Source organism: Lithobates pipiens, unplaced genomic scaffold, assembly GCF_037356315.1.
Source record: "Lithobates pipiens isolate NorthernLeopardFrog02 unplaced genomic scaffold, aLitPip1_a1.2 Scaffold_16, whole genome shotgun sequence".
NCBI classification, from domain to species: Eukaryota; Metazoa; Chordata; class Amphibia; order Anura; family Ranidae; genus Lithobates; species Lithobates pipiens.
In genome coordinates, this window is record NW_027507748.1 from 647,878,812 (window position 1) to 647,903,479 (window position 24,668).

The 24,668-nt window shown below is 38.9% G+C and overlaps 1 protein-coding gene across 12 annotated transcripts in view; it reads right to left on the reverse strand.

Moving 5' to 3' along the window:
* Window positions 1-24,668, reverse strand: part of GRIA4 (glutamate ionotropic receptor AMPA type subunit 4) — a 478,284-nt gene that overhangs the window by 56,892 nt on the left and 396,724 nt on the right. For 10 of the 12 annotated variants that reach the window (XR_013274705.1, XR_013274706.1, XR_013274704.1 and 7 more), the window contains one exon: window positions 19,450-19,560. Coding sequence is in view for 9 of the 12 variants with exons in the window: in XM_077484347.1 (XP_077340473.1) it covers window positions 19,450-19,560 (111 nt within the window). In the remaining 3 variants the exon portion in view is untranslated. Of the gene's footprint in view, window positions 1-7,921; window positions 18,064-19,449; window positions 19,561-24,668 lie in introns of those variants that run through there. The other 2 variants (XM_077484353.1, XM_077484354.1) reach the window with 2 other exon arrangements.

A 24,668-nucleotide genomic window follows, 5' to 3' on the forward strand; every position in this document is an offset into this window, starting at 1 on the left:
CGGCCCCCGTGGGATATGAAAACTTGTCTTGTGGCTCTCAGGTAATTTGATTTGGAGACCCCTGGTCTAGCATTACTATCAATGACAGGGGACTATCTGAATAGAACTGCTATGAAGGTGTACCACATCCCGAAAAATATGGAAATAGAGAAACCCCCCATAAATGGGTCTTTGTAGGTATTACCATATCAAAATGTATAGAAAAATCTAAAACGTATTGTACATTGAAATAATACATGAAAACAAGCATATAAACAAGGATGCATAATGAAGTACAAATGATAGTGAGTAGATACAGTGCCCTGTATCTGCTCACTATCGTTTGTACTTCATTATGCATCCTTGATTGTTTGCTTGTTTTCATGTATTATTTCAATGTACAATACGTTTTAGATTTTTCTATACATTTTGATATGGTAGTACCTACAAAGTCCCATTTATAGGGGGTTTCTCCATTAGCATTACTATCAGACATTTAATTAAACATTACCAGGCTATGTAAGCAAGGCATGACCCTATGTCCTCACAAGTGATGATCCAGCCAAGTATATGCTTTAAGCTCTTATCTTTTTAAAAGGCTTGGTGCTGTATAAATGAAAATTGAGTATGCAGAGAGGCAGCTATAGAAACACAGTAGCACAGTAGTGGGACTACGAGAGTAACCACAGAAGCTATGGCGTGAACATTTATAATTCATGAATATAGTTGCTTGAAAATACCACTGTTCTAATTGTAGGCAGTTGGACCAAACAGATCAGAGTGGTTGGGATTCAGAAGTCATTGAATCTGAACCTCATTGAAGTTAATAAGAAAAAAAAGCCTAATGTATAAAAATGATATGGGGAGCCCACAACATGTCTAATGACATGTTGCTATTGAAAAAAGGGTAAAAATGGGTACAGCGTTTGGGAGAGGCATTTTATGCCACTTCAAGATCAACATTAAAAAGGTGCAACTCAATTTACAGCTTCGTAGGGTGATAGCTGGGACTTCCAACAGTGACACAGTGGGGGAGATTTACTAAAACTGGAGAGTGCAATATTTGGTGCAGCTGTGCATAGAAACCAATCAACTTCCAGGTTTTATTGTCAAAGCTTAACTGAACAAGCTGAAGTTTGAAGCTGATTGGCTACTATGCAGAACTGCACCAGATTCGAAATGCTCCAGTTTTAGTAAATCAACCCCCGTATGTTGGCTACTCATATTTTGCATAATATGACAGTATTTTTTTCAAACCTTTGTACACAACATCAGAAGCACCCACATTTTAAATAAATTGAATTTAAAATAAAAGGCATCTTTCTTGTAATATGAGTGACAACTGGTGTCAGTTTAGCAAATGGTATGAGCTGTGAATTGGCCTGCCCTCATAAAAACCCTTAATCAACATCGTCAGAGGACAAAAGGTTCTTTTCTTAGAAGTTTTAAGATAGCAAGCTAAAAACAGAAATAGACTTTAAAGTAGGCATTTGTCACAGTAACCAAAAATTGGAGTTTCGGCCCTCTGGCCCTCTGTCCATGGCACCACATTTGGACAGCAGCACTGCAAAGCATGAAAGGCCAGGCAGAAAGCCTTGAAGGAGTCTTAAAAAAAGGAAATAAAAAGTTTAAAGTTTTAAATGTAAAGATTTACATTTAACTCTATTGTTTTATTTATTTTAAATGTAATTCTTTAACACATATATATTTATTGATTTATTTTGTTTTGTGATGGGTTGGGGGGTGGTCAAGAGAGTGTTGTGGGTTCAATAAAGGCTATGCCAGGGATTGGCTTGGTTGGCACTGGGTTTAGTGGCCAGCATTGTTGATTTAGGAATCCAAATTAATACAGATACGCTGTAGTATGCTGGATATAGAGACAACAGTAACAGCAGCAGCACCACCACCATCTTACAGTGTGTACTTTTAATTTTGTAAATATATTCTCTATCACAGACAAAGAGAGGACGTGTGGAAGCCATCTGAAATCCAAGTCTGGTTCATTCTGATAAAGACTGAGTGGCTACTCTTTCTAAGAAGACATTTGCAGCAGGGTAGGCCAACGCTTCTAGTGCATGTTTCACGTGCTCAATTCACTGGTACATTTTATACATTCAAAAGTCCATGGGGTCTTTCTTAACTTCTAAGGTTGTTGGTTTTCAAACTGTAGTCAATAGACAAGCCATCATGGACAAGCCATGTTTGTGAGTGCTATCTGGGGTAAGACCTGCCTGCTGCTGAAAGTCGGAACACCTCTGTTAGACATTACCCGCGGGTGGTGGTTCTACTGATGGGGCCTGCTTGTCCCCTGTGGGTAGAGGAGCTGTGACAGGTAGCAAAGACATCCTTGCCGGCATCAGAAATAGCTTTGTATATACACCTTAAAAGCATCACCTTGTAGTGATGCATTGGGGTTGATTTACCATGACTGGAGAGTGCAAAATCTAGTTCAGCTGTGTATGGTAGCCAATCAACTTCCAACTTCAGCTTGTTCAATTAAGTTTTGACAAAAAACAACAACCTGGAAGCTGATTGGTTTCTCTGCAAAGTTGCACCAGATTTTGCACTCTCCAGTCGTGGTAAATCAACCCCATTATGTCGTCCCTCTCATGTGGTAAAATATATTTAGCCATTTTGGTCTTGTAGTGTGTATCCAAAGAGGTGGCACAAGGTACTTTGAGGGGTCCTCCCAAAAAATGAGACAGATGCAGAGAGCCCTTAAATTATACAAAAAAATAATAAAGTTTGCATTTTTTTAAAAATTATCTTTTGTTATAATTATTCATGTATGTGTTTATGTTTTTAAATGTTGTACTGTATTAATTGATGGAACCCTCTAAGAGTGAGTGCTACCTGGGGCCAAGCACTTGCACTTGCTGCTTCAGAGGCCCAATGCATTATTAGATAGCCTGCTAAATTTTCCCATGAACATCATAGTTTTGAATCTAATGTGCGATATCCTGACACAGATTAATTTTTAGCCCACCAATAACAGAAAAAGCATGGATACAGTAAATGCCTATACATTATTATGACCAATAGAAACCATAATTTTACCATACATTTGTTTGCCATGTAGTGCATGCACAGTTATATAGGTGCAGACACTGAATGGTTTGCAAAGTCAAAGTTCTTAGCTTAGTACAGAAATGTTTCTTGCAAAAGATTTAGTCCCCATGCACACAGGGTGTTTTTACAGCTGCTTTTAGGAGAGTCAGCTGTTCTTTTTTTTGCATCTTAAAAATGCCTCTCCATGTTATTCCATAGCCTCATGCAAACACATGCTTTTGGGAGCTATATGTGGTATAGGTGTTTTCAAGATTCATAAAAATCCAGGGCTAGCGCGTTCTGAAGACCAGCGTTTCAGCTGTAAAACAAACGTCTGATGCTGTTAAATACATCAAGCATTTTTTTTGTTTTTTTTTGACATGTCAAAATCAATGGTCTCTATGAGAGTCACCTTAACTGATTTGTCTTTCAGCTCATTGATTTTTAATGGAAATTGCATCCAAGTCAGATCATCATGATCTGACTAGAGACAGACGACTTGAGGTGCTCTGAGGATCTTGAAGGCGAACACCACACCAAAATGAAAAAAAAGGCGTTGAGTCCCCCCCCAAAGTCCAAACCAGACCCTTATCCAAGCATGCAGCCCAGGAATGTCAGAAAAGGAGGGGTACGAGTGGGCACCTAGCCTAGGCAGCAATGGTAGCCTCCATGATATTCTCATGACAGGTTACCTTAGTGGGGCCGCTGCGTAGGGGCGAGGGAGCTGAGAGGACACGCATTCACTCTCCTCTCCTTCTTGTTGCTGACCCAAAAGCAACACGTCAGACGTAAATGCATGGTTCAGGGGCACCTACACATGAAAACAACTATTGCGATACACGTTACATATCACTGCGCATGCCAGAGTAAGAACAATATTTCTTGCACCTCACCTGCTCTGTAACACCAAACTGATGACCTATAGGGGGCTTTCAAAGTGTTACTAAACCCAGGGCCCTGCATTCACTATATCTGTTCTCTCTTAGTACACAGCACATGGAAATGCAATCATTTTAGTATATATAAACAGCCAAATACCTTTTCTCATTAGCAGTATAATGCAGTCTTGTAACTATCAGTGTCTGGTTAAAGCTTGTAGGAGGAGTTTTCATACTGCACTGGCTGCCCTGTGAGGATGCATGACTCCTGATCCTCTGTCTGGACAGTGCTGATTGGCCCTGCACTCTCCCAAGAAAAAAAACAACTCTCTAGCAATATACATCAAACTGAGCATGTGCAGCCTGACTCCAGTAACTTTGGACTTTTCTTATCTAGACATGTTTTGGAGACATTGCAAGAAGAGGAGCATCTGTGCATACTGGACCAAACAGCCTTTTTACACAATGCAGAAGATTAACCCCTTAGGTTCCACAGGGAGTATAACAAGCATGCTTTACTGCATATACCAACTGCTATTACTGTTGTGGATTTAGAAACAGTTTAAAGCGTCACCTAGAGAAAATATTTTTAAACATGTGTGAAAAAAAACGCAAAAACGTCTCTTGCAGCGAAAGTGTTAAATATGATGGCCAAGCCTTCTGAAATCACACAAAGGTTAAATCCCCTGCTGGGATCTCCCTGCTATCTGGGGCAGCATTAGAGAGATTTGTCGCTTACTTGCCTTCCTATTGACAACATTTTATTAGACAGGATTTGAGGGAACTCTCCAACAGCATTAAAGACAGAAATAAAAATGTTTTTTTTAGTAGAGGAGGGGAATAGTAGACTTGTTTTCTGTGTCCCTATTCTAGATTTCTGGCTCTAAAACCATGATCAGCAGGACAGGAAATTAGAGAAAACCTCTCTACAGGAGCCCAAATAGAAGTAAACTGAGTTTTAAATTGATTGTAAAGTCTCGTTTTTTTTTCTACAAAAATAAAAAACGTGTTATACTTAGCTGCTCTGTTTCAGTGGATTTGCACAGGTAGCCCGGATCCTCCTCTTCTTGGGTTCCTCTTCCGTGCTACTGATCTCTCCCTCTTGTTGAATGCCCCCATAGCATGCAGCTTGCTATGGGGGCACTCAAGCCAAACCTCAGCTCCGTGTGTCTATTCAGACACAGAGCTGCAGTTAGGTCCCATCCCCTCTGTCTCCTAATTGGCTAACTGACTTTGACAGCAGCGGGAGCCAATGGCGCCACTGCTGAGTCTCAATCAATCAGGAGGGAGAGTCCCGGGTGGGTGAGACACTCGTGGACATCGCTGGACAGAGATGCTGCTATACAGAAAAGCTTTTTATCTTAATACATAGAATGCATTAAGGTAAAAAATATTCTGACATTACAACCCCTTTAATCCTTTTCTAGTCACCTAGGTTTAGGGGACCTAATGGGATCTACCCAGAAGATGACTAACAAGTGCAGATACAAATATGCAATAACAGCATGAACTTGCTGCACGAACTGCACACTTTGGATTGTCATCCAAGTGAAATACAGATCATGAAATGCCCCTACATTTCTGTATTACTGGAAAAGCAATATAGGGAATTAATTCCAAGGGACTGAAGGGCTTAGCATTTGCTCAGTTTTAACCTCTTCAGTGGATACTGTTGATTAGAAAACGTGAATCCATTCGGATGCATTTCCAAGGCAACCGAGATTCCCCTTCCCCTCCTTCCATTTAATCTCATTGCTTTATATATGTTGTGCAAGCAAGAAGGGCCTGCTTCCAAGATATTGGTGTTTTATATACATAAGATATATGGTTATATCCACTTATATATACACATCACAGACTGCAGGAAGACTGATTTTTGTTTAGTCTTGTCTAAAAGCAGAGAAACCAAACTGCATACTATTTACTTTATTACCAGTAGAGTAAATGTGTATGTACATATATATATATATATATATATATATTTTACAGCTATCTGCATTCTGGTCACAGAGATGTATTAAGGTGTCACAAGGACAGGAAGTGATGAGGTATCTCTCTGATGAGTATAGAAACAGCAACAAAAGTACCTTTATTTAATAGAGGGGACAATATTTAGAACAATTTCGGTGAAACCCACACGCAATCCCCTGCCCTGGTGTCACCAGGACAGAAAGTGAAGGAAATCTCCATAGTGAGGACACAGAATGCAATAAAAACTTGAGATAAGTTTTGACTCTGAGGGTACGTTCACACTCTGTGTGTCGTGAATGCACGCAAAATGCCACAAAGAGTTATTCCATCTCTGAACAATCATCGTTTATCGTTCAGTGAGATAAATCTTGACAAACAGAGAAAAAATTGCTGTGACAGGTGATTTACACATCTCGTGCACTAGCCTAAGAGACATGCATTATTTTTTAATTCCCTCCCACTCCTTTCTTCTGCTGCTCTGCCAGAATTGGATGTTCCCCACCTGAAGCATGATTTGGCATGCTGAAGTCATGTGGTTACTTTCCCGTCTTTTCACTGGATGTTGGAGATCATAGCAGAAGTTCAGTGTAAGAAATACACAGGAGATCGACCTTGCCTAAGAGACTCTATCACAAGTCACTTGCCATGCATATGGTCAATGCTGCTAGGCTTTGCATTCCGGTACATTGGCGATCGATGGACACACCATCCATTAGAGAATGGTTAGTGAGGATCTCGAAGATCGAGGAAATGGAGGAATTGATTCATATTTCCCAAGAACGCCTGCAAAGCTTTACGGCCATCTGGGCCTGCTGGATTCATTTTAAAACCACAGAGCACTATAAATCTTATTTTACACCCCCTACCATGTTATCCGGAACTAACTAGTGGGACACCACGCCCACAAACCCTCAGTGGGGGCCGAGACGGAGAGCGGTCCCTACTCTTTTCCCTTCTCTCATCCCCCCAGCCCCTTCCTTTCCTTACCTTTCACTATTTCTCTTACCTCCCCCTCCTTCCCATCCCTCCCTCTGTGTCGCTGCCCTTGACTGGTCCCCTCTACACTAATGCGTTCTCTCTTCGCCCAGGTTGCGAGGTAGAGACTAACCCCTCTGGAACCACATCTTCCATTGCTTGGGCCTGTTAGCAATGTCCCCATCGACACTGTTTCATCCGCCTTGGAGGGCTAGCCTCGAGCGGCGGCACGTACTGAGAGGACTCCTTATTGTTATGCTCAAATACAAGACTAGTTGCCCTGAACAATGCCTAGTACTCTCCCAATGTTATATCTAGTTATTTAACACACTGCAAAATGTTATGTTGACTGTACTGTATGGCACACTGACCTTGTAACCTTTTCAAGAAATTAAATAAAAAACAATTTTGTGGAAAAAAAATAAGAAATACAGAGAATATGCATATTGACAAGGGGAGTGTATCGGTGGGCGGGGAGTCTACTGACATCACGACTCCACCCACCGAGCTCCAGACAACCGACCCACCCATAGAATATGCAGTTTTTGGGTCTTATAACAGACAGGGGGGAGACATTTGACAGGTAAAGATACATGCAGGAGGCATGTATATCCTTCTAGATAACCCCTATGGCAGTAGTTTAGAAAGGATGACATTGGGTTTACATCCACTTTAATTCTTAATGTCATCCTTCACACATCTGCTAATGTGCGTATTTTCATGGGTGCCATAACACATAATGCCGCAGAATCCAAGTGGTTCGGTGCTGTGCAATTTTGCAAAAGGGACATAGATATATTTTGTGCGTTTTTCATGTGTAGGGTAGAGCAGCCCATTGAAATGAAAGGGCTGCTCTACATTGGATGCACGGAAGCGCGCGCACACTCCATTGCACATGTGAACAGAGCTTTACCCACCCCAAAAAAAGTTCTGCCTGGAACTGGACTTTGGGTTATAGTTTTTGTTCTTGCTTTAATGCCTGCAGTATTGTAATTGATTATAATACAGTACTAAATATGTGACCTATTATGACTTTTCTAAAATAAGAAAATAATAGCCTCTGCACCACATTTCACAGAAAACACACCATTTTAATACATCAACAAGAAAAAATATCAATATAAACTAGACCATAACATACTGTAAGTAAACATAAGTGATACAGATACATTTGTACACTGCTAAAAGTCACATTCATTAACTTTAAACTTTACATAAAACACGCAAATTACCTTATTAAGTACAAATCTGCTGTGTGGGTTTTTTCAGGAACATGTCAAAAAATAGAAAACATGATTTGATATGTCTTTCAATAGTAAGCTTTATTATGGTACAAACGAAATTATACAAAATATGAGAATTTTTTATCGGTGCAGTGACATGCTATTGCTTGTGCTTAGCACGTGCATGAACCTTAAAGCAAAAACAAAACATTTCATTCAAGGAAATCCATCCTTTAGGGATGTATAATTATGCAAATAAACAAATTATTTGACCAAACATGTACATATCAGCAATTATCCAGTAAGCATCTGCTGTTAAATACCTCTATTACATACAGAATGAAATAATATAATTTTGTATGCAAGTACTTCATTTGCATTTTTCCACTAAGCACATATGTTTTTGGTCTGGAATATTAGAAACTGTGACTTGATTTGGAATGTGAAATATAAATACAATACTGTGAAAAAGTATTTGCCCCCATTCAGATTTTTTATTTTTTTCTGCATATTTGTCACTCTTAACCGCTTGCAGATCAGCTCACACCGATACACGTCGGCAGAATGGCACGCCTGCGCAAACTAACGCACCTTTACGTCAGTCCGCAAAAGAAGGATGGCAGGAGTGTGACCGTGGATCCCACGGACTCGATATCCACCGACATCCTGCGATCATGGTGAGGAGAGGCAGAACAGGGAACTGCCTATGTAAGCAAGGCATTTCCCTATTCTGCCTAGTAACACGACAGAGATCTACTGTTCCCAGTCATCGGGAACATCGATCTCTGTCATGTCGGTGGTAGTCCAACCCCCTACAGTTAGAATACGCTGAGGGAACGCACTTAACCCTTGATCGCCCCTTAGTGTTTAACCACTTCCCTGCCAGTGACATTTATACAGTAATCCGTGGTTATTTTTTGCTCTCAAAATTTTTTGGCCCAAAATAGTCAAAAGTGTCCAATCTGTCTGCTGCAATGTTACAGTCCCGATAAAAATTGCAGATCACTGCCATTAGTAATAGAAAAAAAAATAATTTATAATAAAAATGACATAAATCTATCCCCTATTTTGTAGATGCTATAGCGTTTGCGCAAACCAATCAATATACACTTATTGTGATTTTTTTTACCAAAAATATGTAGAAGACTACATATCGGCCTAAACTAAGGAAGAAATTAGTTTTTTTTTATATATTTTTGTGGGATATTTATTATAGCAGAAAGTAAAAAACGTTTTTTTTTTTTCCAAAATTGTCGGTCTTTTTTTGTTTAAAGCGCAAAAAAAATAAACGCAGAGGTGATCAAATACCACCAAAAGAAAGCTCTATTTGTGGGATAAAAAGAACGCAAATTTTGTTTGGGTATAGCTTCGCATGACCGTGCAATTATCAGTTAAAGGGACACAGTGCCAAATTGTAAAAAGTGCTCTAGTCAGGAAGGGGGTAAAATCTTAAAATCTCTGGGGCTGAAGTGGTTAAATGACCCAGATCATCAAACACATTTTATTACAGTATTACACAAAGATAACCCGAGTAAATATAAAATGCAGTTTTTAAATGATAGTTTCATTTCTTAAGGCAAAAAAGGTGTCCAAACCTGCCTGGCTTTATGTGAAAAAGTAATTGCCCCCTACACCTAATAACTGGTTGTGACACCCTTGGCAGCAACAACTGCAATCAAGCATTTGTGATAACTGGCAATGAGTCTTTCACATTGCTGTTTAGCAATTTTGGCCCACTCTTCTTTGCTGAATTGTTTTAATTCAGCCACATTGGAGGGTTTTCCAGTATGTGTAAGGTCATGATACAGCATCTCAATTAGATTTAAGTCCGGGCTTTGACTAGGCCACTCAAAACCTAAATTTTGTTTTGTTTGAACCATTTGGAGGTGCTATTTTGTTTCAAGTCATTGTCCTGCTGCATAACCCAAGTGCACTTGGGATTGAGTTCCTAAACCGATGGCCGGACATTCCTTTAGGATTTTCTGATAGAGCTCAGAATTCATGGTTCCTTCAATTATGGTAAGTCGTCCAGGTCTGGAAGCTGCAAAGCAGCCCTAGGCTATCACGCTACCACCACCATGTCTGACTGTTGGTATGATGTTCTTGTTATGAAATGATGTAATAGTTTTATGCCAGATGTAACGGATACACACCTTCCAAAAAGTTAAATTTTTGTCTCATCAGTCCACAGAATATTTGCCTAAAAGTCTTGGGGATAATCAAGATTTTTTTTGATAAATATGAGATAAGCCTTTGTGTTCTTTTTGCTCAGCAGTGGCTTTGGCGTTGGCCTTGGAACTCTCCCATGAATGCCATTTTTGCCCAGTCGTCTTTGTGCTCTTGGAGTCATTTTGGTTGGCTGGCCACTCCTGGTAAGGTTTATCAAGGTTCCACATTTTCTTAATTTGTGGATACTGGCTCTCACTGTGGTCCCAAAGCCTTAGAAATGGCTTTGTAATCCTTTCCAGACTGATACATGTCAATGACTTTGTTTCTCATCTGTTCTTAAATTTCTTTAGATCACGGCATGATGTGTTGCTTTTTGAGATATTTTAGCGTGCTTTACTTTGTCAGACAGCTTCTATTTAAGTGATTTTTTGATTCAACAGGTCTGGCAGTAATCAGGCCTGGGTGTGGCCAGTGAAATTTAACTCAGCTTTCCAAAACATCGTGGTTAATCACAGTTCATTCATGATTCAGCATGGGAAGGGGCAATTACTTTTTCATATAGGACCAGGCAGGTTTGAACAGCTTTTTTCCCTTAATCATTTAAAAACCGCATTTCAGATTTACTCAGGTTATCTTTGTGTAATATTAAAATTTGTTTGGTGATGTGAATAACTTAAGTGCTAGAAATATGCAAAAACATAAAAAAGGAAGGAGGCAAATACTTTTTCACAGGACTGTATATATATTTATTTATAATGGCAATGGCCCTATGCAAGTCAGCAACTGCCCAGGTTCTAAGATAGATAGATAGATAGATAGATAGATAGATAGATAGATAGATAGATAGATAGATAGATACAAAGAGTTGCACTTTGCTTTAATCTCTAATGGTTCATAATATGAAACTAGATAAGACAGTGAACACCATATTCACTTTAAAGTGGAACTCCGGCTTACACCTAACTAGCCTTAATAAAATCTTCATCTAACACCTATGCCGACGAATCTGTGCAAAAAGGATGCATGTACTTATTTATTTTCAGGCCACTCCAGTCCAGTCACCTGATCTCCTCTGCGTCAGCCAGCACTGGCTGCAGGGAAGAGGTGCTCACTGCCCAACACCACTTGGCTATTATTATGAGCAATGTCCTGGTCTATGTCAAAGGCATAGAGGAATCCTGCAAATGCCGGACCCATATCTAGTATAAAGTGCTAGAGGACTCTTGTGTTGCTGCATAGTCTGTAAATATCTTATATCCACCCCAGATATATTTATTATTTATTGGTGAGTTAAACACTGACTAGGACCACCTAAAGTCAATCAGTGAGTATGGGTAGATACTAAAGTGCAATTACTGTGTATTAAACTGTATTTTGACGGTTATATATGAGTGTTTGTTTTACAAATACTCATACATAAACTCATTTTTTTTTTACTGATAATCTTTTCTGCCCCAGTTTCAATATTCCGAAACACTGTTTTTTGCTAAAAGATTCTGCTAGGATTATTAATCTAATCTCCCTTAAGAAAGACCAAACATTGCCCTTTACCTGACTCTATCTTGACAGATACATATTGCACACCTAGGGCTATAAGCTGTTACATTATTGTTTTACAAGGACAGTGGCTTACATGTGCATCAACTGGAGCCTCCATGAAGTTTATATGATATGGTCGTTTTGTAGAATATTAGTTTGCTAAACTCCCAAGGGATCAACTCAGAATGGCCTTTGTCCAAGAAATTGTCTACAAATTGAATATATACTGAAGGTTCTAATTTCTGCACGTCATTTAGGACTCGTAAGTGTCACACTGTTCCCATATGGTTGGAACGCAGGGTTAAATCTCCTCACAGGCCCATTGCAAATAAAAATAAAGGTAATTTTTGTACACCCCCCCCACTATAGTGTACACTGACTAGAACCTAAGAGCTCCATGCCTCCTTCTTTACGTCGCATACTTCTCTAACCATAGACACCTTTACAACAGAATGACTGTCTGCATGGAGACTTAACTGTAGCTCTAAGAGTCTATTGTAAAATACACCTTTAACAGTAGAGAAAACAACAGCACTTGTAAATTTCCTAGTTCTGGATCCTGTGGAGTCAACTTCAGAAAACAGATGCTACTGTTTAGGCCTATATTTTCCCTTCATCATACACCCCTAAATATGCAATCCTAGTTTAATCTGTGGAAGGCCTAAATGTTACAGATTTGTTCGGGGCTATATGAATGATACAGGCATTTGACATGTGTGAACATCCATAGCAAGAAGAAATGCATTAAAAAATATCTCTAAAAGAACTGAAAACATGGACCAATATAGCCCTCATGGATCCGCTTTAGCCTTTCTAACCAGTTTACATCAATGCGGTTTTTAATGGTGTCTATACAGTTTAATAATAATGTACAATTGGTGGAAGGCCTAAAGTTATCAAGCTGGGCTAATATTTGTCCCGTGTGTGAATGCATTAAGGTTTGCTTGCCCAGGAAACCTATAACAAACAAGTCTAGAGCTCAAAGCTCTACCTAAAATATACCACTCAAAATTAGTCATCTATATGCATTATACACCAATTATTGCCATCAGAATTTGTTTTAAGCTCGTACAGAAGGCTTCTCTATATCAAATGAAGGTGTCTATAGACCAGTGTTTCTCAAACTTTTTTGTCCTGCGGTGCACCAAAAAGATCTAAAAATTTTGATGCCACACCTGAAAAGATTTAATAATTTTTGTGGTGAAGAACTTATTTATTTTTACATATATATTAAAATTTTAATTTAACCACTTATGGACCGCCTGCTGTCGTTATACATTGGCTGTTTGAAGAGGGATATCGTTATGGCAGCAGCTAGTTGCCATAACCCTGGTATCCTTTTCTTCAGCGGGTGGTCCGCTTTCAGATAAAAATGGTCTCTGTTGTGTATTCACCGCAAGAACACCTTGCCCTCCACCATCTGTTCCCATCTGTGGTATGGAGCTGAGTGAGGGGAAGTTAGCCCCCACCTATCTCCATACCATTGCTGGACATTAGCGATGTCAAAAACGTCACTTCTGCCCATAGCTCTTAAAGAGACATTTTTTTTTTTAACATTTCATTTAATTTTTTTATTGCATTTTAGTGTAAATATGAGATCTGAGGTCTTTTTGACCCCTATCTTCACTATACAAATATGACAACACCTTCAGACATGTTCACCAAAAGAGCAACACCTCTTACAGTGCCTTGAAAAAGTATATGTACCCCTAGAAATTTTCCACAATTTGTCATGTTACAATCAAAAACTTAAATGTATTTTATTGGGATTTTATTTGATAGACCAACACAAATTGGCACATAATTGTGAAGTGGAAGGAAAATGATATGGTTTTCAATTTTTTTTTTACAGATAAATATGTGAAAAGTGTGGTGTGAATTTGTATTCAGCCCCCCTGAGTCAATACTTTGTAGAACCACCTTTCACTGCAATTACAGCTGCAGATCTTTTTAGGCATGTCTCTACCAGCTTTGTACATCTAGAATGAAATTTTTTCCCATTTTACTTGGCAAAATAGCTTGAGCTCTGTCAGATTCATTGGAGAGAGTCTGTGAACAGCAATTTTCAAATCTTGCCACAGATTCTCATTGGATTTAGGTCTGGACATTGATTGGGCCATTCCAACACATGAATATGCTTTGATCTAAACCATTTCATTGTAGCTCTGGCTGCATGTTTAGGGTTGTTGTCCTGCTGGAAGGTGAACCTCTGTCACAGTCTGAAGTCTTTTGAAGACTCCAACAGGTTTTCTTCTAAGATTGCCCTCTATTTGGCTCCATCCAACCTTCCATCAACTTTGACCAGCTTCCTTGTCACTGCTGAAGAAAAGCATCCCCACAACATGACGCTGCAACCATCATGTTTCAGAGTGGGGATGGTGTATTCAGGGTGATGTGCAGCGTTAGTTTTCTGCAATACGCAGCATTTTGCTTTTAGGCCAAAATGTTCAATTTTGGTCTCATCTGACCAGAGCACCTTCTTCCACATGTTTGCTGTATTTCCCACATGGCTTCTCGCAAACTTGGCTCAATTTTGACAATGGCTTTCTTCTTTTCACTCTTCCATAAAGGCCAGAGTTGTGGATTGCATGACTAATAGTTGTCCTGTGGACAGATTCTCCCACCTGAACTGCGGATCTCAGCAGTTCCACCAGAGATACCATGGGCCTCCTGGCTGCTTCTCTTTCCTTGCCTGGTCTGTCAGGTTAGGTGGATGGGGTTGGTTTGCAGTTGTGCCATACTCTTTTCATTTTCAGATGATGGATTGAACAGTGCTCTGTGAGATCAAAGCTTGGGATATATTTTTTATAACCTAACCCTGCTTTAAAATTCTCCATAACTTTCACCCTGACCTATCTGGTGTGTTCCTTGGTCTTCATGATGCTGTTTGTTCACTAAGGTTCTCTAACAAACCTCTGAGGGCTTCACAGGACAGCTGTATTTATACTGAGATTAAATTACACACAGGTGGGCTCTATTTACTAATTTGGTGACTTCTGAAGGAAATTAGTTCCACTAGATTTTAGTTAGGGATATCAGAGAAAATAGCGCTGAATACAAATGCATTCCACACTTTTCAGATATTTATTTGTAAAAAATTTTGAAAACAATTTATAATTTTCCTTCCACTTAACAATTATGTGCCACTTTGTATTGGTCTATTACATAAAATCCCAATAAAATAAATTTACATTTTTGGTTGTAACATGTGGAAAATTTCAAGGGGTATGAATACTTTTTCAAGGCACTGTATATACAGTACTTCCTGACATTGAAGGATGGAATTAAAGTTCTCCTTTGGAACATGTTACATGTTCCACCCATATTTAGGGTGTAACATGTAACATGTTCCAGCTCCTGCATCCTCTCTGTGTGACCCTTCTTTCCCCGCACCCGCTGTCACAATTTAAAGAGGTGGTCCACCTTAAAAAAAATATTAAAGGCCAGCAGCTACAAATACTGCAGCTGCTAACTTTAATAAATGGACACTTACTTGTGCCAGGGTCCAGCGATGTCGACAGCCGAAGCCGATCAATCGCTCGGCTCTCAGCAGCTGCCGCCGCCATCCTTGGTGAGGGAATCAGGAAGTGAAGATTTGCAGCTTCACTTCCCGGTTCCCTACTGCACATGCACGAGTTACGCTGCACATCCTTACTGGTCCCTGCTATCTCCTGGGACCCGTGTGTGTCCCAGCAGACAGCGCGGGGAGACGGGAAGAGGCGCAGACTCCCGTAGGAGTCTATGCCCGGAAGTGGGTGCAAATACCCGTCTTAGACAGGTATCTTTACCCCCCTCCCCCTGAAAGGTGCCAAATGTGACACCGGAGGGGGGGAGTTGATTACTAAAACCGGAGAGTGCAAAATCTGGTGCAGCTCTGCATAGAAACTAATCAGATTTCATTTTTTTTTGTCAAAGCTTAATTGAACAAGCTGAACTTAGAAACGGATTGGCTAACATGCACAGCTGCACCAGATTTTGTACTCTCCAGTTTTAGTAAATCAATCCCACAATGTACAGAGAGTCTACAGCAGGGGTAGGGAACCTCGGCTCTCCAGCTGTTTTGAAACTACAAATCCCATCATGTCTCTGCCTCTAGCAGTCATGCTAGGGTCTTGCAATGTCTCATGGGAGTTGTAGTTTCAAAACAGCTGGAGAGCCAAGGTCCCCTACCCCTGGTCTACAGGATTCAGGTATTGCCCCCAGAATCCGTACAAAGCTTAACATGCTCCAGCGTAAAAAGAAAATGCTATTTTTTATACCTGCAAAAATATGTGCATTATTTTTTTGGTTTTAAGGTGAATTTATCCTTTAATTAATTTGAACAGGCTAGTTCCACAAATTTCACATTTTCAATTCTGTTTTTGGACAATCACCATATGCCTTGAAATATTCCAATGGCAATTAGATCAAGATTACACAGTTACCCATGTGCCAATAAATGCTGGGGTAAGTTTCTAGCCCTCATTAAAATGGAGGAAGCTGTGACATCTTTAGTGTTACACTTGTAGATGTCTAGTTGAACTACTACTTGCTTTAAGTGAACAGGCAAATACCACTCCAGGTGAGAAATACCCATTGACTCCTGCTCCAGACGAATGGGTGCCGGACCAGTCCGTGACCTGAGCAACTAATGACTAAACGCATTCTGCGTGAAATGTGTTAGTCATCGTGCTCTTATCCTGTATTTTGGTTCTGTATTATCTGAATTTTATTAATAAAGCTTGAATTTCTCTGAAGATTGGAGTGCAGTCAACCTCTTCTTATACTTATCTGGATTACTACTTGCTATACCATGGCATATATGATAAAATGAGAATTTCATAGAGGATTTGGGCTGAAAGCAAAAAAAAAAAAACACTACAATATAAATTTAAAAAAAATACATGTAAAGTAAGGAGACAAGGTTAAGTGTCAGGTGGCAGGCTAGCGCAAAACATTTAACTGTTATGAGCTATACCTGAAAATTTTAATCACGGGGATACAAAAATTTTATGTATGAAAAAAAAATCCGTTTTGGGCTTTTCTTTGCTCAGCTGATTGCTACAGTTCCTTGTATTGTACACCCCTATAGGTTAAATCATTATATATTGGTTCTGCAAGGCACAAAATGGTCACACTTTATTACCTAATGCAGGGGCTATTAAAGATAAATAAGTCCATAAAAAGTCAAAGGAAAAATGCCAAAGAAAATCATCCAATGGAGATGATTTTATATCAAAAAAGGGTATTAACTTGTTAAGTTCAGATGTTTCCTAAGTGTAATTTTTATTATTTTTTACTTTTAATAAATATTATTACAGGGTTTTTTTTCTGTAGAAATGCAGAGACTCTTACCATTATTGAAAACAACTTTTGATCCAAATAATGGTTCAATAAGGTGAGCTTATGTAAAACTGCCTGTTATGAAATTCTTTCAAACTTCATATTTAAAGTCAGCAGTGAAATGTAACACTTCATAAAGCATTTTAATGCAAATAAATCAATTTAATTGAGAATGCTAAACTAATGATATTATACACTACCATAAACATCAATTGTGTAAGTTTGTTAATAAAATATAAATAAAATAGGAAATATAAAGCCACAGCAGCAGGCAATATATAGCAAAAAACAGCATATTATACAAAATAAAATGCTAAAACAACACTACAGCAGATAAATAATGAAACACGTGTTGTTACAATTAAGTAGACATTAAAAACTATATATTTTTGTCAGCAGAATTATTTTTTAAATAGTAAAATGTATAGAATATAGTATTAAGGAGTTTTTTTGTTTATAATTTTACAAAATGATACTAAATTTTGAGTATTTTAACAGCATACAAATGTAGGGAAAACTGTGTATTTAAATGTAAATGTTATACACATGACCAAAAGTAGTTCTTAATTTGCCATACTATTCCCACTTGAAAAGCTATCCTTTAACAGCATCATGATGTCTTAGAGGAAGCCTCCAGTGTTACAATACATTTTTTATTGGAGAACTTTGGGGAGCAGTTGTACTTTCAGTACTACCATATTTAAATATATCTCAAGGCATTTCATCAGTAGTGTGATGGATGTTATGAAGTCAGAAGGATATTAATCCACATTACAGACTGAGGAAAAAAAAAAGTTCACTACTTTTGACTACATTGTTGAATTTTACTTGAGCCATAGCAAGGAATGGTCGCTGGGTCTTGAAAATGTTCTTTCTTGATCAATTTCTTAAAATAGGATTCTTCATCAGAGGCTGAAAAGAGGAGGACTGTACTGAAGTATGATTTCCCATTACTGAATCTTTTAGGAAAAAATGCAATGTACAAACAGTTCAGAGTGTATAACTTATCATGCATAAGCAGTCTATCTCCCTGTACATAGAACTGTGTACAATAATCCTGTAACAGCAGAATTATTAGATTATGAAAAAAAAATATCCATTTGTGTCTTAAGTGTACAAAACCCCGCAGCAAAGAAAAAAGAAAAAGGAAATTAAAGAAACAGCTTAAACACCTTATTCCCATTTGAGATTATTTTATAAATGTATTCTTTTTAAACCAAGTGTAACAGAGCAGGTGAAAAGTTCAGAGGAATGTACTGGAAAGTCCAGACAAATAAAGGTCACCCTACACTTGCCTGTGTTGACAACAAATTTAAAGGGCATGTCTGACTTTTGAGGCTGACAAATATGCTTGATATTACTGTGCTATAAAGAAAGGTGATTTATGTTCTATGATTCTACAGCAAAAAAAAATAGTCTGTCTAGGCTTTTTGTGTGCTCTGTATGGGTGGGAAAATGCACTGTAGTAATTTCCAAATTAGCTTCTTAAATTATTTCACAGTAGCATGTGGATATCAATAATTTTTCACCTATGGTACAAAAATTATTGAAATTTACAATGCAAAAAAAAAAAAAAAAAACTAGTTATGGTTCTAACTTAAGAAACTGATATTTTGATGGCAGAAGCAAAAGACTCGTATGTTTATAATAGCTATTATAAAGGAGCTGTATTGATATTCAATCACTTAAAAAAGGAAAACAAAAAACAAAACCAAGTTTTTTACCATTCATTAAAGCACAATGTGTAACTAGGTTAACTTTGGAAAAAGTACATAAGCAACATATTCTATATTATAAATGTATTTTAAATGTTGGTAAGCATTTTTCTATTGAGAAAGTGATACATGGTAAGTATATAAGAAAAAATACTTTTTAGAAAATAAAAATGTTTTTCAGGTCGATTAAAGTGTGCACAGGCTATATGAAATGCTATTTCTATTATCGTTATTGTTATAATAGTATTGTGGACAATATTTTTTTAAAATATTAAAAATCACTTCTGCAACATAACTAGGTCTCAGATTTTGCAACACATCAAAACAATTTTATCAAATTTTATTAAACAATATTTGAATTTTAAGCTAATCAGTAAACTGATCCTTTAATGCAACACAGAGTTGAAGTAAATAAGTAAATATATGTTACATTTCTTGTAAATTTTTTACTAGCAAATGATATCAAATCCAGCTCATGAAACGAATTATATAAAGCATAAATATACATTAAAATATAGGTAGCAAAGACTTTTTCCACCTTAAAAATATAATGTATATTCATGTTTTTTTTTTTAATTAAATGAGACAAAATGTACATGTTAAAGTTTCTTTATATTGAAAAAGACTTACCAGAATTGTAGTGACAATGACTGTCCGGTTTTCAATGGCGGAACTGTCATTTTTTAAGGATGGTTCATGCTGCAGCAAAACAAGCTTATCCATATCATTCCAGTAACCAATCTGTAAAACAGAATATTTTTAGAAGAATGTTAAATTTAAGAGTGTCCGTGTACATATCCTTATTTAACAATATTTGTTTAATTATCATTCAGATCCATTCCTATTATAAAGAAATGTGGGATTTCTTTTTCTTAGTAGCATGCTCTAGGGTCAGCAATACCTCTGCTTTTGCCTACTAATAATTACACTAACCATAGCTGGTTTGACCAAGACCATCGGTGGGTGAGGCTTAGAAATGTTACAGGAGGATGGAAAACTTTAAAATGTGGCCTTAAAGGAGTTGTAAAGGCACAAGGCTTTTTATCTTAATGCATTCTATGCACATATGCAGATAATGCTGGCTTGTCGCCGTCCTAGTCCAGCAATTAACTTCCCTACATTGGAAAGCCCTTTTTTGAGTCAATTCAAGCTTCTAATTTTACATGAAGCCCTAATGAAGAAGTGTTTTATGGCCCATGAAACCCATTGGCTGTTTTTAGTGCAAACCAATAAATTAATCTGATCAATTGGTTTGGCACTCCTTCCATTGAAAAATATATAGGTTTGATGGCCAAGTGTACCCAAACCTTTGGAAGCATAGGGGTTTATTAACTAAAGCTGGAGAGTACAAAATAAGGCTCACGTCTGCATAAAAACACATCGACTTCCAGGTTTTATTGCCAAAGATTAATTGAACAAGCTGAGGTTAGAAGCTGATTGGTTCCTACGCACAAGTGAGCCTGATTTTGCACTCTCCAGCTTCAGTAAAACCCGATAGTGTAGCGCTATAAATAGGTAATCTGTGTTGCACATTATTGGTTACGCAAAGCGAGCACAGCTTTACTTTGAATATTCACTCACCTCAGTAACACTACTTTAATAAGCTAAGTAAACATTCACTTTGCTTAGTGAACTGCCTTGACTCCTTTAGCAAGTTTCTCTTATGTCAGCTGACTGACTTAAATCAATGCACTCTCCATGTGGCTGGTATCATATCTTAACCATTGTTAAAGTGGTTGTAAACCCTTTAAAAAAAATTCCCTTAAAAAACTGCAAGACAAAGGCATAATGAGCTAGTACTAACTCATTATGAATTACTTTCCTGAGATCGAAGCCCCCGTAGTGGTCCTCATTCACCGCTCCAGCGGCCGGCATCTCTCCGGGGGGGTTACTTCACGGTATTGCGGGTGATTGGCCGGAGCCGCAATGGCATCACTCGCGCGCATGCTCGTGGGAGCTACCGGTAATGGCATAGTACAACTGAAGCAACGGAACGTATGTACCATTGCTTCAGTTTGCTTAAGTGCACATGTGTCGATGACGTCGGCACATGCAAATACAGGGATATCTTCTAAACCGTGCTAATTATAGGCTTGCCTGTAGTAAAGTGGTTGTAAAGTACAACCACTTTAAAGTGTTAATAAAACCTAAACGTTTACCTTAATGCATTGTTTGCATTAAGGTAAAAAAAACATTTTCAGTTTCTCTGTGCCCCCCCTTCCTCTGTATGAAGAGTAAGAGAGGGGAGAAGAGATCAGCGCTGTGCACAGCTGCATCTATTCTCCCCTTACTTGGTCTTCACACAGCATTTAAGCAGCAGCAGGAGCCATTGGCTCTTGCTGCTGTCAATCAAATGCAGTGAAGAGGAAAGCCTAAGTTCCGCTGTGTAAGTCTATGGAGCTTGTCTCCATAGACACACAGGACAGGAGCGAGCATGCACAGTGTGTCCCCATAGAGAACGGCTTGCTATTGGGATGGAAAAAAGAAGAGAAGGAGTTAAGATCGCCACTGGGGACCTGACAAGAGGAGGATCTGGGCCACTCTGTGCAATACCACTGCACAGAGCAGGTGAGTATAAAATGTTTGTTATTTTAATTGAAAAAAAAATCTGACTTTAATAACACTTTAAGAAAGAGCAAAATAACGAGGGAAAGTAACTGCTTGGAGCCTCTGAAATCTACCACTAGTGGCCAATTGACACATCTCTCAATGCATAAGCAGAAATGGGGAAAAACAAGATTCTAAATATATGAAAGTTTTATCAAATTGTACAATAATGTCAAAGGCAAAAAACTGCATTACCAATTCAAAATATGTGGTCTCTGAATATATGCTATATTTCTCCTTTAACCACTTCGGTACCGCGCTATTGCCAAATGACGGCATTAGCGCGGACCTACATTTCCGGGACTACGTCTATTGACGTCGTCCCGTGTACGAGCAACCTGCGCGCCCCCTGAGGGGCGCGCGTGGCGCGCTCTGTGATCGGCGAGTCCATGAGACTCGCCTGATCACCGATCCGTGCAAGGGGTCGATCCCGACCCCTTATCACGTGATCAGCTGTCAGCCAATGACAGCTGATCATGTGATAGAACGGAGCCGGTAATCGGCTATTATTCCTCCTCGCGCTGACAGCGCGAGGAGAAAAAAAAAAAGGCGATCACCGGCGGCCGTGTTCGGGACATCAGTCCCGATCACGGCCAGTAATGTAAGCGCTCACCTGCCCCCTACCAGTGCCCACCTGCCCCCTGCAGTGCCAATTTAATAAAAGTTAGTGCCCCCCGTCAGTGCCACCCAGCAGTGCCCACAGTGCCACCCAGCAGTGCCACCCAGCAGTGCCACCCACAGTGCCACCCACAGTGCCCACAATCTGCCTCAAAGGTGCTGCACCCCAGTGCCGCCCATCAGTGCCCAGCAGTGCCGCCCATCAGTGCCCAGCAGTGCCGCCCATCAGTGCCCAGCAGTGCCACCTATCAGAGCCACCTATCAGTGCCACCTATCAGTGCCCATCAGTCCCATCTATCAGTGGTACCCATCCGTGCCACCCATCCGTACCACCCATCCGTGCCACCCACCCGTGCCACCCATCCGTGCCATCTTATCTGTGCCCATCTTATCTGTGCCGCCTTATCTGTGCCCATGGGTGCCGCCTTATCTGTGCCTATTAGTGCCGCCTTAACTATGCCTATCAGTGCCCACCAGTGCAGCCTATCAGTGCCCACCAATTCAGCCTATCAGTGCCCACCAATGCAGCCCATCAGTGCCCACCAATGCAGCCTATCAGTGCCGCCTAATCAGCGCACTTCAATGAAGGAGAAAAATGACCCGTTTGCAAAATTTTAGAACAGACTATTAAAACATGATTTATTTTTTTTATTTTTTTGCATCTTTTTTTGTTTGTTTAGCAAAAAATAAAACTCCGAGCTGTAACTAAATACCACCAAAAGAAAGCTCTATTTGTGGGAAAAAAATGATAAAAATTTCATTTGGGTACAGTGCTGTATGACCGCGCAATTGTCATTCAAAGTGCATCAGCGCTGAAAGCTGAAAATTGGTCTGGGACTGAGGGGGGTTTAAGTGCCCAGTAAGCAAGTGGTTAAGGGCTAGAATAAATGTACAAAAAATGTTTTCCTACAGAGGTCCAAAATTTGCAATTGAAAACATTATTTTAAAATTATTTAAAAAATAACTCACATTTTACATTTCCGTTGGACAGATGCCTTGTTATGCGTCATTAAACACTTTGATAAATTTCCCCCAGTAGATTTAAAAAAAAAATCCTCTCCCATTTGATCCTTTAAGCTACGTAGAAAGTTAATTGCAGGCAATTATCTCGGCAACGACTAACCACTCAAGCCGCATTACATATGTAAACAGGCTGGCAACAAGTTGTTCAGAAATTATGTTCTGTATTTTTTATTGGTGAAGCTGGAACGAGGACAATGACTATCCTTTGCTTTGAAATTAGAGACAAGAGCATTAGTCAAGAAAACGGATCCCAAACATGTATTAAATGCACTGACCAGCTCCTTTGTTGATTGGTTTTATGGTGATAAGACAGTGCAGAGATTATTTCCCAACTGAATGATGTCTCTTGGCATTCGCATTGCATTTGGCCAGTGCCGCAGACAGTCATTACCCTCATCTGTAATCATGTGAATTCAAATTATGTACATGTCATCCTTGAATCCCAGTCATTTATTAGACTGAGCCTTTCCTTTCTTACAGCATTTTTCAGCCTTGTTATTCGTTTTTTTGATCTCATTTACAAATATATTTACTGTACAATTTTAAAGGAGAAATTGTAGACTCTTTCATCAGTGATTTTGGGATATTTTTTTAATGACAGAGGAACAAAGAGTTTAGCAAGTACAGAGAATCCAATTTCAGGCACTGTAGAAAAATCAAGGCTTAACCTCCCTGGCGGTATGATTAAGTCAGATTTTTGAGTCTCAAAGTGGTACATTGTTTTGTATAGAAATGTGGCATTTTATATTGTAGGCCTGTAATTCTTAGGAATCTGTCCAAACAAGAGTCTAGTAGACATCCTGGGTATGATAACGTTTGAAACATGAAAATCATAAATTATAATATAATAAATAACTATAAATAATTATAAAAAATAATAATATAATAATAATAAAATGAATTTCCCCACAAATCACTATCGCTCAATTCTACAAGTGTTCTAATTTACTATCACTATTTTCTGCTTTTGACGTAAACGGGACACTTTTTGGATGCCTTGGACATTCTCAAGTTTCCAGGCAGAAAGAACAGTATACAGTGGTTATAAAAAGTATACATAGCCTGTTAAAATGTCAGGTTTCTGTGATGTAAAAAATGAGACAAAGATAAATCATCTCAGAACCTTTTCCACCTTTAATGTGACCTATAAACTGTACAACTTAATTGAACAACAAACTGAAATCTTTTAGGTGGAGGGAAGTAAAAGATAAAACATAGAATAATAGGGTTTCATAAGTGTGCACACCCTTAAACCAATACTTTATTTGAAGCACCTTTTGATTTTATTACGGTACTCAGTCTTTTTGGGTATGAGCCTATAAGCATGGCACATCTTGACTTGGCAATATTTGCCCACTCTTCTTTGCAAAAACATTCCAAATCTGTCAGATTGCGAGGACATCTCCTGTGCACAGCACACTTCAGATCACCCCACAAATTTTCAATCGGATTCAGGTCTGGGCTCTGGCTAGGCCATTTCAAAACTTTAATCTTCTTCTGGTGAAGTCATTCCTTTGTTGATTTGGATGTATGCTTTGAGTCGTTGCCATGCTGAAAGATGACGTTCCTCTTCATGTTCAACTTTCTAGCAGAAGCCTGAA